Below are 16,705 nucleotides of genomic sequence, written 5' to 3'. Positions count from 1 at the left end.
TAAGATACAACTCCAGAAATTTTTGGATATGAAAATTTGCTAAGACTTTTATCGGTATTCCCGAGGAGTCCACTTATTTCGATTGAGAGTTGGGTCGTGTAATCGGAAGCTTTATACGGTAAAGGATTGTAGGTTAAGTTAATTTAGGACATAGGGTTGATCCAAAATCCCACCAACGCTTGAAACTCAGTAGTCAGATCGACTAAAACTAGAGTTGATGGAGAGTTCCCTACAGAAGACATCACCTCTTACGATCAATCTTTGAAGAAGCTCACTACACATATTCTCCTGCGCAAGGCACCCTCGCAGATGTGTGAGTAGAGAAGAACCGTCACGTGAAGTTTCGCGATGTAGTAGCCTAGATTGTAAGAAATCGTATCCAAGTAATCGAGGGTTTCAATGTGTCCCTACACGGGGCTGCTCTATACCCAGCTTGCCTAAGTCTAATAACAGTTTTAGCATTACTACGTTTGCATAGCGCGTAGGCGACCTGCCTTACAACCCTGTAAAGGAGTGTAAGCTCATCAGCTTTCCACAAAATTATTGCGATATTTCTCAACCCGACTTAACGGTTAATATTTTATATTTATTGTGAGTTGGTTTATTTTTTCCCAGTTTTCCGTGGCAGTTATTTAAACGCAAAGTAGTTCAAAGTGATTGTAAAAGACGAAAAGACGCTGCTGGCCGAACATGCTTAGTGCTGTGGTTGTTGCCGCTGTTGTTGCTGCAAAGCGGGATGCACTTGTGGCAGTCAGCTGCTGCCTAAGCAGTAACATATTGCAGCTTCTTCGCCAGCGTCAGTGGCATTTTCCCATCGCATTGTGCACATGACTGGCCACTTTGGCGATTACAACAACAGAAGCAACAACAACAATGTCAGCAACAACAGAAACCACAATAACAGTAACAACAACTGTAATGTGGCCATAAAAGAAGCAATTGCAAATGCGATCATACGTCTGTGATTTTACTGTTGCCACTTCATTTTGCTCGCATTTTGTTGTTGTTAGCTTCGATTGTGGCTATTTTCGTGCTTGCTGCCGCTTGCCTTTACTTTAATCAGCTTTGAGTGCCTGCTTTGCCATCTGCGCTTGGTTTTTGTTGCGCTTGCCGGCTGGCCTGCAGTTGGTCGGCCGATTTTTTAATGTCAATAACAACTGTCGTGTGGTGACTGTAGGAAGAAGGCGAAAAATAAATAAGTGCGTAAGAGAAAAAATAAATTTCTTGTAGCCGTTATTGTTGTTGTTGCAGTGACTGCGCTTGCCGCGCATTGATCGCAATCCGTTGCCGAGGCATTGCGCCGCATGGGGTGCGCTTGCGTAATGCGTAAATTGGCACCTCCACTGCAACGTCATGCCGATGCACTGCACTTTCGAGCGCGAGCGTTGCCATAAACAAAAATAAATGAAAAAAAATTTATATATCGAAAAAGTATTAAAAAAAGAATTCAAAAATCGAAAGAAATTATAAAAGGTAAATAAAAAAAAAATAAATAAAAGAAAAAAAGTAGAAATAATTAAAAAAAAATTTTTTTTTTTGAAAGAAATAATTAGAAAAATATATCGTAAAATTATTAAAAAATTAAAAAATAAATAAAAAGTTAAAGAAGAAAATATTAAAAAATAAGTAGAAAAAAAATTAATAAAGTGTAAAAGAAAAAAATCTCGACCAACATTCATTGCATCCCTAAGGAAATGTTACCGCTTTTACGTTGGAAAATTGTATACTTGTCGCTGATAATTTTTGTTCATTAAGCGTATGTAAGCACTCAAAGTACGTAGGTTGCCTTTCTAATTTCGGAATTTGGCAGCCCAAGTGTTGTAATCTTTCAACTCACAAATTTATCATAAAGTTCGACATTTTCTATGATATATATACTCAGAACATTTTCACATATGTATTATGCTATTTGTGCTGTTTACAGTAACTTAAAATATTCATCTCGGTAAAAAAATGAAATTAAATTGCAAATATTTTCGAACGATTACTTTCTACATTAAGCTTAGTCGCTAAAAATCAATTATGGATACATCAAGATGAAATGCTGCAAGCCACCTAACTTCGGAAAAGAAGATATGTGAAGTGGAGAAAGATCTCACGTAGTCTTCGATTGCCGTCGAAAACACTGACCAAGGTGAGGGGTCTTCGGGGTTTTAACTTGTACATAAACTGCCAAAATTATATGCTGACTGACTTGCTATGACGTCACAGTGGTAAGCGGATCGTCTAGAGGACACGCAGAGCTTTCATGGGCACTGGCCTAGCACTTCTAGGGGTGGCAATCGACCAAAAATCATTTGAACCCACCTTCATGTCTCCGCTTTTAAGCTATGGGTATTTATATACATATTTGATCATCCAAGAAAGAGATAAGAAAAGCGAAAAATAATTGTAGGAAATACTTTTGTAATTATATCGAGACTATGGTACAAGCTTAGGCACAACACAACTAGTACATAACATTAGGTACCTTCAGAAATAAGACCACATCTGGACGCCATCCAGTTAAGAGTCTTAACTTTTGACGTGAATTAATTCGGCAACAGCCCATCAAGAAAAGTAATCTAATTTTTGGTGAAAAAAATTCCATGAAGGCACAATGTTTATCGATGATATGGTAAATCCAAACTTGGTAGTAAATCAGTTCAAGACGATTTCCGTGAAGGTTGTCCAAAATCATTTCTTGTACCGGAAGAAATTAATGCTGAGCGCAAACGGATATTGCAAGATCGTCATGTGACCTTTTATGAGATTGAGACAACGATAGTCTTTAGTTGGATCACACATTCCATATGGCATGAGCATTTACCCGTAAAAATGTGTTTACGGTAGGTTCCATACATTTTTTCAGTCGCTCAAAAACAAAAAAAAAAAAAAAACAAAAAAAAAATACTTGCATTGATTGGTCGAGAGAAATATTACGAAAATTCGATAGCGGTGCTTCGAAACACGTTTATGACATTACAGGTGATGAATCGTGGATTTAAGCGAATAAGGACGAAAGTAAAGAACTGTCTAAGTAGAATGATTTATGGCCTCAAAAATACCAACTAGTTTACCTCATCTAAGCTAACGTAATAATAGATTGCCGAACCTCACTTTTTGCATCAGACTTTATCGCTATTTCCTGATGAGTAATACCTCAATCTGAGTGGCAAAAATTCTTCAACAATTAGCTCAAACGTATCAAAGTGTATAAATCTTAATAGTGAATATTTGAAAAGACAATAAAGCGATTTCGATGATTAATATTTGTTTTTGTTTGCTAATTCCGCTATATAAAGCGCAACCCTCGTAAAAAGGTTGTAAGCGAAGCTTGTGGGATTCCTTCCGCTCCACATTTGCATAGAATGCTTAAATGTGGACTTTTCGGATTTAAGCTGACCGATATAAAATGCTCTCTTTTGGTGTCTTTCTTTCTTCGCTTTCTTTTTTCTAATAAAATTTGTATTATTTATTTTTGATTTCATTTTGCGCTACAATGAGAAACGTGTAGTCTCATTGCAGAGCACGTTGTAACCACATGTTGCATCATCACACGCACACATCCGCATTGTCAATGTTGCCACTTAAAAATGCCATTACATTTGACATTCCAATACACAAAATGGTTTGATTGAAGATTTCTTGTTACAGATTTTGTGTCGAGAGAAATAAAAAAAAATATATAAATAAAAAATATAAAAAATATGATTTTATTTTTTGGTGAAAGTGTTTTAATTTTTACCTGGTATTTTTGTTTTTCTTATTTGGGTTACAGTTAACGATGAGCACAGTTTCAAGTGTTTTTGTTTTTGTGCTTTGAAAAAATTGTTAGCCTTTGCTTTCCGATAACGAGCAATTGCATAAGTACGAGAAATATGCCTTCGCGGCTACGAACACATTACGAGCTCTCTTAGATTCCCACGATCTACGCGCTTGATGTGGTCTACTTGGTCACTAATTGACATGTTGACACTTTGCGATAGAGAGCACGAATATTAGGTAAGCATTTAGTTAGGTATCGGATACAAAAGTGCCAGCAAGGGCCCTTCTCTTTTTATTGTCGAGATTTTGAAGGGTCGAAGTGTTCACAACTTTATGAAGTTCGTTTTTTTTTATTCAAAAAATTAATTAGTTCCGTGTTTTCTGAAATCCACAAGCTTCATTAGAATAAAAACGAGGAAGTATAGTCGATAGACTTGAATTTAACTTGAATACTCGATTTTCTGCCGTCAAATTCATTTGATATACTTCGTATAGATTCAGTTATGTCATGACAAATGCGATTGTGACGATTTACCCATTTCCGATCGCTTCTAGATAGACAACATTGATTTCATTTCAAATTTTTATTTTGCTTATAATAAAAAAAAACTCGATGCTTAAAATTTCTTGAAATTGTTACATTGAGCCGTTTAGCCACGGATTCAGAAAGATACAAAATCTGATTCAATTATTGATTTCACGACATATCTCGCTGTCCGAAAAATCGACCAATAGCTGTAAATGTGAAAAATAGGTCCATTACAATAAAAACACCATGAAACTTGACCAACCAGCCAAATCAACGGCAAAGCCGGCTTTCCATGGCGGTGAGGTAATACTCTGTACTTTATGGCATAAGAAGGTCGTGCGGTATTATAAGCTTCCAAAAAGATCAAAACCATTCGTAGGTTCTTGTGCCGGCAACCATTAAATAAATTTGAAGCGAGCGATTGGAGAAAAACTTCCGGAACTTATTACTAGACCGAGAAAATAATTTTGCATCGTGGAAAAGCTCGACCTCATCTTGCAAGATTGATTAAAAACTATTTGAGAAAACAGCTTGCCTCATATCCCTTACAGTTCGGTCCTTTACCCTTCTGACTACTATTTGGTTTGTCTATGCAGAACACCCTCACTGGTTACGGTTCAGAACAGTTTACGTAAAATTGGTCTTGAATCTATCTTAGTCGCCAAGCAGGCAAAGTTCTTTTGGAATGGAACCCAAAAATATCGATTACCATGACCCTAGCATCGTTGTCCTGTTCTCCGAACTCAAGAGGATGGTGGGTGATTTCCGGATCGGTGCTCCCGTATCCATTTGTGTTCTACTATCTTTGCCCTCAAAAAGGTTAGTCTGTCCCTTAATTTTGGGGCTTATAACGGGTCCTTGCCCTATGGGCGTAAGGCTGGAATAAGATGAGGTGAAAATAACTCAACACTTTCTTCTTGAGAGTCCCGTGTTTGGGGAGCGGGTCTTAAACACTTGGGAGCGCATAGCTTCAGACATCCCACCGAGCTGACAAAATTTTTATTGACTACTAAACGGTTTGCTAATTTATAAGTTCAAGCACAGGAGTTCTTCCTTTCAATGAGCAACATTTAGTAGTCTACTTGCGATCTTTGAACAGCCATCTAACCTAACCTGACCTAAGCATATCATTACCTCGGAGTTAAGCGGCACTAAAAGCACAAACTTAGTTGTTGTTTGACCTAAACCTTTTTATGGACATATAAATAAACAAAGAAAATAACGAGAGATATGAGAAGGAGGAGGAAAGATTATAAATGAGTTCAATTGTTCAGGTTTATTTTTCAATGAGAAGGGTAAAAATCCACCTCTTTTCGGGAGTTCAGTCGTAGATACTGGGAAAGTTCTCTTATTTATTAATAAACTTGGCTTAAATATTAGGGGATAGCTGACGGTTTGCAATCGAACGATGTCCAATCTGCTTCGAAACGACAGCGATCGTACGAAGAGGAAAACCCCCTCGGCAAGAAGCCATGGATAGATGCGGCACCAAGGTTTAGTGATATCGAAAGCTAAAACCCGATGACCTAGCAAGAAATGGCACCCTTACCCAAATACCAACATGCTAGCAACGAAACTTCTCTTCTTGTATTCTGTCGCTGGTTTATATCGCCGCAAGGTAGCGGGCTCTATTTAAACATTGTCCTATTGGCACTCACAGGGCATATGAATTATTTTTGGAGGACACAATTTGTCCAACTTGCATGGAGAAATATGAGGACACGACACTTTTTCTTCCAGTGTCCCACTTTCGCCAGATCTAAATGTCAAGATGTCCTTCAAGAAACCAGGCGAAGTGGCCAGTGTTGATATTAGACGCCTCAATAAACTTGAGGCAGGCTCAAGTAGCCTCTTCGATATGCGAAGGTCTTTTTGATCCATAATTTGGAGTTCTGGCCATCATAACGGACAATCGTCTCTCAGCTGTCTAAGTGGAATGACGCGTGGCCTCAAAAATATCAGCTTGTTACCCCATCTAAAGTAACTTAAGAATGTACTGACGAACTCTACTTTTTGCATCTTTCGAGTATTTCTCGGTATCTGAACCTCAATAGAGCTAAGTACTTCTCCATCAACTGGTCTGCCAAGATTTTTTTTTTCAATAAAAGCCTATCTGTAATCATCTTTTGGACTTAAAGGGTAGTGGCAGGGCTCAAATAACTGAATGCAACCAAAACATATATATATTACGTAAATACAGTAATGGACTGATTGCCATAAGGAAATAGTAAGGCCGAGCGCCACCGCAGGAAAAGCGTTTTTTTTAGCGTCGGTCATGGACCGGGATTTTCAAATGTCATGCGTTAGAAATACAACCATTTAGAGAAACACCTCAGGTAAGGCTCTAATACTAACGCCAGCTTCATTAGTACATGGTAAGGAGTAACGCGCAGTCACTTTAGAGAACCAAATATGCTATTTGAAACCATACAGGTGATTTTGTCCGCACTCTATCAACTTCTAAAGCACTCTTTCACAAATAGATCATATTAAGGTGAAATATTATCAAAAATTCCTCTAAAGCACGAGCCACACAGTCCAATATGCCTCAAAATCCTACTCAAAATCACGCTTTATGTATCCAACTGTTGTTGACTGCCTAACGACTATTTGAGTGATCTTCAACTAAGCGAAAGTGCGAACGATCGTGCTGGCAATGAACGTTGTTGCCAAAAAGCCAGCATCTGTTTGACTGAACGAACGTAATGTTTGCTGGCGATTTGACCGCATGCCGTTGCCACTTTGCGGCATTTGGTCTAATGAGAGCGATCACGAGACGAGCCAGCCAAGCAGCAAACAGACAACAGCTCGAACAGCCAGCTGTAAGAGTGTGGAGTGTGCAACATTTGGCATGATGAGATTGCGGCGCATGACGAAGATGTTGCAGCTGCAGATGAAATTCATGAAATTCAGTTGGAATAAGCAAAGTACAAAAACAAAAATAAATTAATAAGTAAAGTAACGAAGCGAAAGACAGCAATTGAGCGCACACAAACGAATTGAGGGAAATAAAATTGTAATGTAAAATAAAAGCAAATAAGAGAGCAGCGAAACGTGGCTAATGAGGTTCGGGGCTTGATGATCATTTGGGTGGCAAACAGCAGAAGAAAACCACAAGACCACCACCACCAACTGAGTTGAAATAATAATAGTAACATTAATAACAATGAAATGAAAATGAAAACAATAACACCGCTGAGACGTAGCGGTGTGGAGAGCGGCGGCGATGTGCACGAAGAGCGCGCGCCGAAGCGCAAACGTTAAGCGTTGGAAAAACTTTGGAGCCGCAGAGAGTTTGGAGTTTTCTTACGCTTAGGTGAGGTAATGAAACCGAAAGTGATCGCACACGTTCCACAAAATCAACACCGAAAAACCAAAAACAACACAAACACCAACTGTACTAGCAATCAGCAACCGGCGCGCTACAGTAACATTGGCAACAATGAAAGCAAAAGCGCAGTGCTTGAAGTATTCTTCAATTGCACCCAAAAAGCTGGTGTACTTACACCCCCCGCACTTGTGTGCCAACCTCCCGCGCCTACAGCTTGAGCGCGCGCGCGCGCATTGCAGATGCTCTACGCATGCTCAGTCAATTGGCTTTGCTTTTGCGCTGTGTCTTCGTCGGCGTTGACTTTGCCGAAACGGTTTTTGCGACGCGTACCTATATAAACGGCAAACTCCGCAGCAGAATCATGCAGAAAGACGCGCCGCGCCGTACAGTCAATTTGGTCTCTTTTCGACTTTGTGTACTTGTTGTAATTGGTTTTAAACTTCCGCAGTAGCGAAAAGCCGCACATCCTTTGAAATTACACCGTAAAAAACTAATAACTGTTTTCGAAAAACTCAAACAAAATGAAGCGTTTTTGTGCGGTACGTGTATGGGAGGAGTTTTTAGTTGCAATACAAAGTGTATCTTTTTTTTTTTATAAAAACTTAGTTTCGAAAAAATATATTAAAAAATAAATTGTTTATGTGTGTAAAAAAATTCAAGCAATGAAAAAAATTACTCAGAAATAAATACATTAAAACAATTACCAGAAATTCACGGAAACATAGACCTAATCCTGTTAAAGGACCAAAGCATGATTAAAGAAAATGTGAAAAATAGCGAATTTTAAACATGTGTTCTAAATACGGATTATATTTTTAATATACAACATTTCTTTAAACAAGCAAACAATCAATAAAGAAAACTCTTATAAAAAAAAAATCAAACAAAAAAAGCTTAGAAATAAACATCTGAATAAATTCAAAAAGGACCTTAACCACCTTAAACATTTCGTGAAGAAATTTAAATAATAATGTCAATGAAATAAATTTTTAATTTTGAAAAATTTCAAAATTTAATGTTTTCAAATAAAGAAAGCGAAAACGAAGTGTTAAAATTTTAGAACAATACCGCGATTTAAAAAAATAAATTTCGAAAATTAGCAAATTGAAATTTTTTAAAATTATTTGCCAAACCGGATTGCCTTTTTTCGAACAGTTGAAAAATTCTTAAAATTAAATTTCAAAAATTCAAAATTTCGAATTCCAAAAATGTCAAAAATTGAAAATCTTAATATTTTGAAATAAAGGAAATGAAAAAAATATTTGAGTTGATTGTAGATGTTAAAATGATTTCCTAAACCAGATTTTTTATCGAATCGACAGATGAAAAGTTCTTAAATTAAATTTAAAAAATTCGAAATTTCAAATCCGAAAAGTTTTAAAAATTGAAAAAACTTTATGTTTTCAAAAAAAAAGAATATTAAAAAAGTTTATTGATTGAACAAAACATATTTTCCAATTTTTAAAATTTGGTTATTTTTTAAATTATTTTCTAAATGTTGTTGTTACAGTTTTAAAAGCAAAATATTTTTGAAAATTATTATTTTAGAAAAATACAGCTCTTGCTTTCTATAGTTTTTAAAAACATTCAGAAGAAAATCTTTTTCTTAATATAGTTTTCAAATGCGGAAAAAAATTGAAATTGATATGAAAAATGTTAGTCACAATATTTTTTACTTCGATTTATTTACTAAATGCCTTGAAAGAGATACGAATTTTCTAAAAGAGACGAAAATATTTTCAAACTAAAAATAATTTCGGAATTTCACAGTTTAGACAATTTTAAATTTATTTCCTTAAATGTTTTTGTTCTGTGGGAATGTGTAAAAAATGCAGTTTAGAAAACAAAACATTTTCGAAAACTTTTTTTAGAAAAATAAAACTCTTGCATTCTTTAATTTTTGAAAATATGTAGCAGAAAAAAAATTTTTTCTTCGATATATTTTTGAAAAGCCGAGAAAATTTTTGAAAAGGATAAAAATGTTTATGTAAATTAAAAAAAAATTCAAAAATCCACAGCTTGGACTTTTTAAACTTTTTTCAAATTTCTAAAACTATTTGCCAAATTATTATTTTGTTTGAACTTGTTAAAATTACTCTTTCAAAAACAAATAATTTATAAAAAAAATGTAATTAATTTGCTTGGAAAAGTACCAATTGGCTTATTGTTAAAAAAAATCGAAAAATAGTTAAAACCAAAATCTATATGAGAATAAAAAACAACCCTTAACAATCTTAATTTACGAAATTATTGATAACAAATGGCGGGGAAAATATCTAAATTTTTACAGCAAATTCTAAACTACTTACATATTTACGCAAACTGCAATGTACATTTCAAGACCTCAAAAATATTTTCAAGTTTTCTGATAGAACATGTGTTTAAAATGTTATCGACTGGGAATATAGAAGACTAAATCACACATTACTGACAAAAAAAGTATTTCCTCACTGAATAAATGTATATTGAAATAGAAGTTCCGAATGAAGCATATGGGCTTAGGTATAAAAGTATTTAGCAGTAAAATACCATACTTACTTATTATGTAATCAATCTTTAATTTATGGGCATTTATAAATCATCAACTCTCTATGCAAATTATGCTCATCCCTTCATTTTGATCTTCTCCTCCCGCAGGTTTTACTTGTTTTGATTGCTGCTGGCTTGGCCACGGCACGTCCAGAACCACCACGTGACAGCTACAGCGCCCCACCACCCAGCAGTTATCAACCATCGGCGCCCAGCGGCGGCTATGGGCCACCACCGGTATATGGACCACCACAACAACCACCTGTGGTACATAAGCATGTCTACGTACATGTGCCACCACCAGAGCCAGAATATCAGGCACCAAGGTAAGTCAAGGGAAATGATGAAGGAGAAAGGTGGGAGATAAAAAAGTGGGAAAACTTAAGTCTTTTGAGATCGACTCATGAAGATTTCCTAGATCGTATTATATGGAGGAGAATATTACCGATGAAGTGGAAGGCTTTCATTATAAAAAAATATTTGCGTTAAGGTTAAATTTCATTGGAAAACTCTTATTTTTTTTTCCTTTACCCTGGGAGATGGAGTATATTGTTAATGAGTAACTAAGTCTTCCTACTCTTTTGATATTAAGAAAAGGGTATTGTTTTCATCCAGCCATAAATCAGCTGGTGACATACTGAAATAGAGAAAGTCTCAAAAGTCATGGCCGAAATCTTATTAGAGAGGAAAATCTCGTAAACTCAAGCTATAGACTATCGGACCCCAATATTTTAGATCTAATCTCTTCTCGAACATGTTCCATATGAAAGCAACCAGAACATTATCCAGCTGAACTCAATACAAGATAATTTTTAAGAATCACATTTAAAAAGCAAAACCGCTTGCTATTCCATCTATTTGATTATGCCAGTTTATGTAATTTATACCAGTTGTTTGTTCGATTCGCCGCTTACCGCGTTTCGGGGGATCGATGACAGCTATGTCGTATAATATGAAATGTTCTGCAAATTCATAAATATTTTTTGTATGAAAAATATATACACATACTTATGTTTATATTTTCCTCTAATTCTGTCAATATTGTCACTTGTTTGCATTTTTGTTTTTGTCATTTGAATTGTGTTATTGACAGTTTCCTTTCAAGCCGTCATAAACTAAGACAATACAGTAAATCTAGCGCATATAAATCACAGAAATGCGGGACAATGGAAAATATTTACTCAGTTGACAATTACAGTGGCGATAAAAATTTGATAACCTCGTATTTTTTATAACGGCAGTAATATATTAATGGACAAATGGCTTTGGATGGTATCCATCAAATTTTGCTTATGTAGATATTGCGTAATTGAGACGTACCATTGGTAATTATTAATCGAATGCAGGCCAAATAAATGAACAATTATGAGAAGGAAAATATGCGAAAATTTATGCACAATTATTATTTTCACAGTTTCTTCAACAAATTGGGTCACCAAGGAATTTTTGTTGAAGTAAATAGTTGTAGGACAATGTGTGAGTCAATACTTGTCTACTTGAAGTGTTCAGTAGTCGTCTACTACTTTCAGATCATGTAAACCTCCTCATAAGCTTTACGAGATCCTGTAACCCTCTTCATAAGAGGCTACCTTGTCAATTTTGTGAGACACCTTACTCTCTTGTTGATGTCTTTTGAGTTATGATTATACTTCCTGAGTTGCTATGGAGCCTTTCGAAATCTTCTGATAGTAAAAAGTTTTTTTTATTAACTTTTTGAAAGTCAGCTGTTTTTATAAATTTTTGCGAATATGTTCTGCCAGGGGTATTAGAATTTGCCGTTATTTCTGATTGATGAATTTGTATTATATATTTAGCAGGGTTACCATTATTTTTTGTTTCCGTATTAAAATTATTAAGTTTAATTCTTATTATTATACTAATTTAAAAATAAAATATATGAAAATAATTCAAATCAATAAATTTGCTAAAAAGCTATTATTGTTTGAGAAAGTGCTTCCACCTACTTCTATATTAAAAATTAAATTTGTTTTCGATCAAAACTTTGCAAATATCAAAACAAACTGAAACTTATTTTTGACGAAAAAGTTTAAAAAATTAAAATTAAGTGTTGCCAACTAATTTCTTTAAATTCAAAATTAGATTTATTCGAGCAAAGTTAGCAATTTTATAAAAAAAAAATATTGAAATTAAAACTTATTTGCATAAAAAACTTAAAAAAATGTAAAATAGTGTTGCCACCTAAATTATTTTATTAAATTGTTTTTTTTTTAGAAACATTGGCAATTTTAATAAAAAAAATTAAAATTAAGCTTATTATTAAAACGAATTTGAAAAATTTAGAAAAGGTTGCCACCTAATTTTTTCATTTGTTAAAACTCTGAATTTTTTTCTAGCAAAACTGACAAGTTTCAAAACAAACTCAAACTTATTATAAAAAAAAAAATTATATAAAATTAAAGAGAAAGTGCTGCCACCTAATTTTCTGTTTTTAAAATTTAGATATTTTTCGAGCAAAGTGGGCGAAAAAATTGAAACAGAAATTTATTAACAAAAAAACATTTAAACAATTTAGAAAAGTTTTGCCGTATACAATTTTTGTAAAAATAAAGAGTTTTTTTAGCAAAAATTTTCTAAAAACAAAAAACTGAAAATTATAAACCTATTCATCCAGCTACCAGCATTTTCAATTATATACATATGTATATGCAAATATTGTTATATAATTACACCAAAAATGTCACTTAATTACCGCTTCCTTATCATCCAAAACAAAAATGACACAAAAATTGAAATTTAAAAGATCAAGATGCAAACACGTTCAAATTCCACACATACGAGACCGCATTTTCAAAACCTTAAAACGAATTCACCGCACTTAGGCGGAAATTAAGCGCACATTTGCTGCTTGAACTTAGCACCGTTAACGGCAGCAGCTTGAACCTACAAGTCGGGCAAAAAACGAAAGCCAAAAAATCCAAAATAAACGAGTGCAGTTGCATGAGCCCGAACAGTAATTGCCACAATGTCAGCGCCAACAAACGAGTTGATCGCATTAGACTGACAGACGGCAGGCAGCTGTTTGAATGACAATTGACGTTCAAATGCGGCAAGCTGTTTATGGTTATTGGAAAATGTGGCATGAAAAAAGTTTGTGAAAAATTGCAAAAATGCACGCGAACTGCACAAATGGTCTGCACAAGCATACTTAGACAACGGTGGCAACGCTTACAAGGGGCACGTGATCAATACGAATTAATGTAGATAAATAAATTGATGTTTTCAAATATTTGGAACATGTTTTTGCGGCAGAGTAACTCAATACAGTGACTAGGATTTGAAAAAACGTCTCGAGGTTGCTTTTAGGAGGAGTTTTCATAGCAAAAAATTTCCTTTTAATTTGTCTATTATTTAATTTCGATAGACAATAGCATGTCAGCAGTCACTTCCTTATTGCAAAACACCTCACTTTTTCATATACATACATACAGACAGATCTACATGTGCATATGCATATCATGCATTGAAGATCACTCTTCGGTGAAAGGCAGACGCTTTGATGCGCTTTAATTTTATTGTTGTTATATTTAAGTAGCAGGTGTTAAATGTCGATATGTCTACACCGTTGTGATTATGTAAATTATAGCCAAGCGAGTGTTTAACGCCATTTAGCATGAACTAAGTATTGACATACATATGTATTTGCATAAAATGATGAGTGCTTGGCAAATATATAGTATAAGTATTTGATGAAATGTTGGATGAGTTGGCAAAGAAAGGAGGAAGTACAGCAACGCTAACTTTGCAGAAAAGCTTTCTATTTTAATATAAGTAATTTGAATGATATTTGCCTCTGCGTGACAGTGTTAATCTAGAGGCTTTGAGACTTGTAGGGGTTATGCTAATTATTCACTGATCATGTCATCGATTATATGTTGATAGTATGATGGCATCAGCATCAAATGATGTTTTATATCAGCATTATTTAATGATGATGCGCTTGTAATCTTTACAAAGCAAAATTTTTCAAATATGACGCCTCGCTCTTCGACATTTTGTAATATAATATGTGTAGGTGTAACATGATCATCCCGAAGCTTGATAGAGACAAAGTTTTCCTACATTGGATCATTTTACGCTAAACTTTAGAATCATACTTTACTAAATGCTACTTGCTAAACAACCTAGTAATAATTTCGTCATTAATAGAAGTGAACGACTTGATCATAACATGATCATCAATATTCAACAATATTTTAGATGAACATGATCATCACAAAGCATTTGAGAGATCAAGTTTTCATACTTTGGATCATTTTATGCAAAAAATTATATTCAGCCTTTACTTAAGGCTAGCGATCATAACATGATCATCAGTTTTTAAGCAATATTTCGGTTAAACACTTTTAGGTTATGTTCAGTCATTTATTGTCCTCTCTTACCGATCACTGTTAAGTCGTCATTTATTTCTATTCAGACTGAGACATTTATCAAACTAACTCTTAACAATGAAGTGATCCTCGCATAAGCAGTGCGCGCTTTGATCAGTTTCAACCCTTCCTTTCACAGTTTTTTTAAATGATCCTCCGGTCATAGTGTGATCGATATGCATTTTCTGGTTCAAAATAATAGTTTGAGTCTATAGTGACTCTAACTATAAAGATATTATCAGATTCGGCAGTAAGATCATCGATCACATTATGATCAATATGCATTTTCTAGGTTAAAATAATATATGGAAAATGCTACAATAAGGTGTCGCTTACAAGATTACGTAAGAAAGTCGATAAATATTCTATCTTGATCATAGTATGATCGTTTGATAGTGTGTGCTTTCTAACTCAAGATAATATTTTTTTAACTTTCTCAACTTACTTCGAACAAATGAAATATATATCGAAACCATCCAAATGAAAAGTGAATTGGATTTCTAATTTTAATTTAATTTACTCACTGAAAAATATGATCTTGTTACGATCAGTCTCTCTTTACTCATTAAAATGCAACAAAATAAGCCTGTCATCACACATTTTTCTTTGTAAAACGAGGCGATCATTCCTAAGAGCATAGACAATTTCGCTCTCCAATCTCTGCTTCTTTATCTATACCGCTTCAATAAAGGATTTTGGATATACAAGCCACACTATCTCTTACTCACTTCTTTTAGATTCGCAAAAAAACTATATTTTGATAAATTTTGCTTGAGATTTTTGTAAAATTGAGAAAATTTTAATTTTTCCAAAACACTTAGAGATCTTTACACAAAATCTTCAGTATTGATCGTTGATTTACTATATGAATAGCTGCTGCTGTATATTATTTCTTGCATTATCATTGTTATGTTCCATAGAAAAAATAAAAATATTAGTCGCTGAAGGTGATGAACATTTTTTAATATCAGCGATCATTTGCACGATCGGTTATGAAATAATTGCCTTTTTAGTTTACTTCCCAATGAATTCAAGATATTTTGGAGTGAACAAATAATATTTACCGAGCAATTTTTATTATCATTCTTAGGTTTCATAAAAAAATAAAAATATTAGTCGTTGAAGTTGATGAACATTTTTTATTAGCAACTATCATTTGCAAGATCGCGTTTAATATAATCATCTTTTTAGCTCACTTTTCAATGAACTCCCGACTTTTTACCTCCTTCGACTAGCGCTCAAATAATATTTAGGGATTTAACTTTCATTATCCTTGTTAAGCTCAGGAAAATTATACGAAAGCTGCGATCATTGAAAAGATCGCTATAAAATATTAGGCTATCTAAGTAATCGCCTCTAACGCTCATTTTTTTAATGAATTCAAAACACGAAAAACTTCTGGATTAACTAAGTTGAATTCTCTTCTCTTCACTAATCAAAACTTTCGAAACAGATAATATTCAATATCATGTGCAAACGAAGATCACTTACATGATCATATTATAGCAGCTGTTTTTTAGGTAAAAAATTTGCTTGAAATATACAAACTTCAATGCTTTTCCTGAACTGATGATTATTCAGGTTTTCAATTATAGGACTACGCTAATTAAGATTATAGGCTTCGAGAAATGATCGTAACATCTCGTTCGTTTGGTAGTTAAATTCTAAATACATATTTCTAAAAATATATGCATGAAAGTTAAGGAAATCCAAGAAGTGTATAAATTAAGGACTCTATTTGAGTATCTCAAAGAAAAATCAGAGAATCAACTGATTTTTGGCCACGATCACTTCAAAATTGTAACTTTAGATAATTTACTGATAACCAGCACTACTTCAATTTGTAATTTCTTACAAAGTTTAGGTACTAAACTGCGCGTTAGCCACGATCACTTATAATTTGTAATTTTTTGTGGGATTTTTATGCGGCCCGGCAGAATTTTAAGGCCCGAAGTGTTCTGGTGCTGGCCTAAGGGTTTTTGAGTCATTCAAAAATAGTGTGAAAAGATCAGTAGAATATTTTTTTTTTTATAATATTTAAAAAAATTAGGTGATATAATTACTATGAACATTTCAAAATGCTTTTTAGTTTCAAACTTAGATCTTTCAGAAATAATTTAAAGGAAATAATTTAGCTATTATCACACTGTGCCGGCTAAAATTTATATTTTCGCTAATTAT

The 16,705-nt window shown here is 34.1% G+C and overlaps 1 protein-coding gene across 1 annotated transcript in view; it reads left to right on the top strand.

The window, feature by feature from the left end:
- Positions 1–7,985: 7,985 nt before the first annotated feature.
- The window catches only part of LOC108972235 (proline-rich extensin-like protein EPR1), a 17,567-nt gene continuing 8,847 nt past the window's right edge, over positions 7,986–16,705 (top strand). The window contains exons 1-2 of the mRNA XM_018938761.1: positions 7,986–8,146; positions 10,245–10,462. Coding sequence (XP_018794306.1) covers positions 8,129–8,146; positions 10,245–10,462 — 236 coding nt within the window. The 5' untranslated portion in view covers positions 7,986–8,128. The remainder of the gene's footprint in view (positions 8,147–10,244; positions 10,463–16,705) is intronic.

Source organism: Bactrocera latifrons, unplaced genomic scaffold (genome assembly GCF_001853355.1).
Source record: "Bactrocera latifrons isolate USDA-ARS-PBARC rearing strain unplaced genomic scaffold, ASM185335v1 scaffold_39, whole genome shotgun sequence".
NCBI classification, from domain to species: Eukaryota; Metazoa; Arthropoda; class Insecta; order Diptera; family Tephritidae; genus Bactrocera; species Bactrocera latifrons.
The sequence above is the reverse complement of the archived record's forward strand: the minus strand, read 5'-3'. Positions and strand labels throughout refer to the sequence as shown.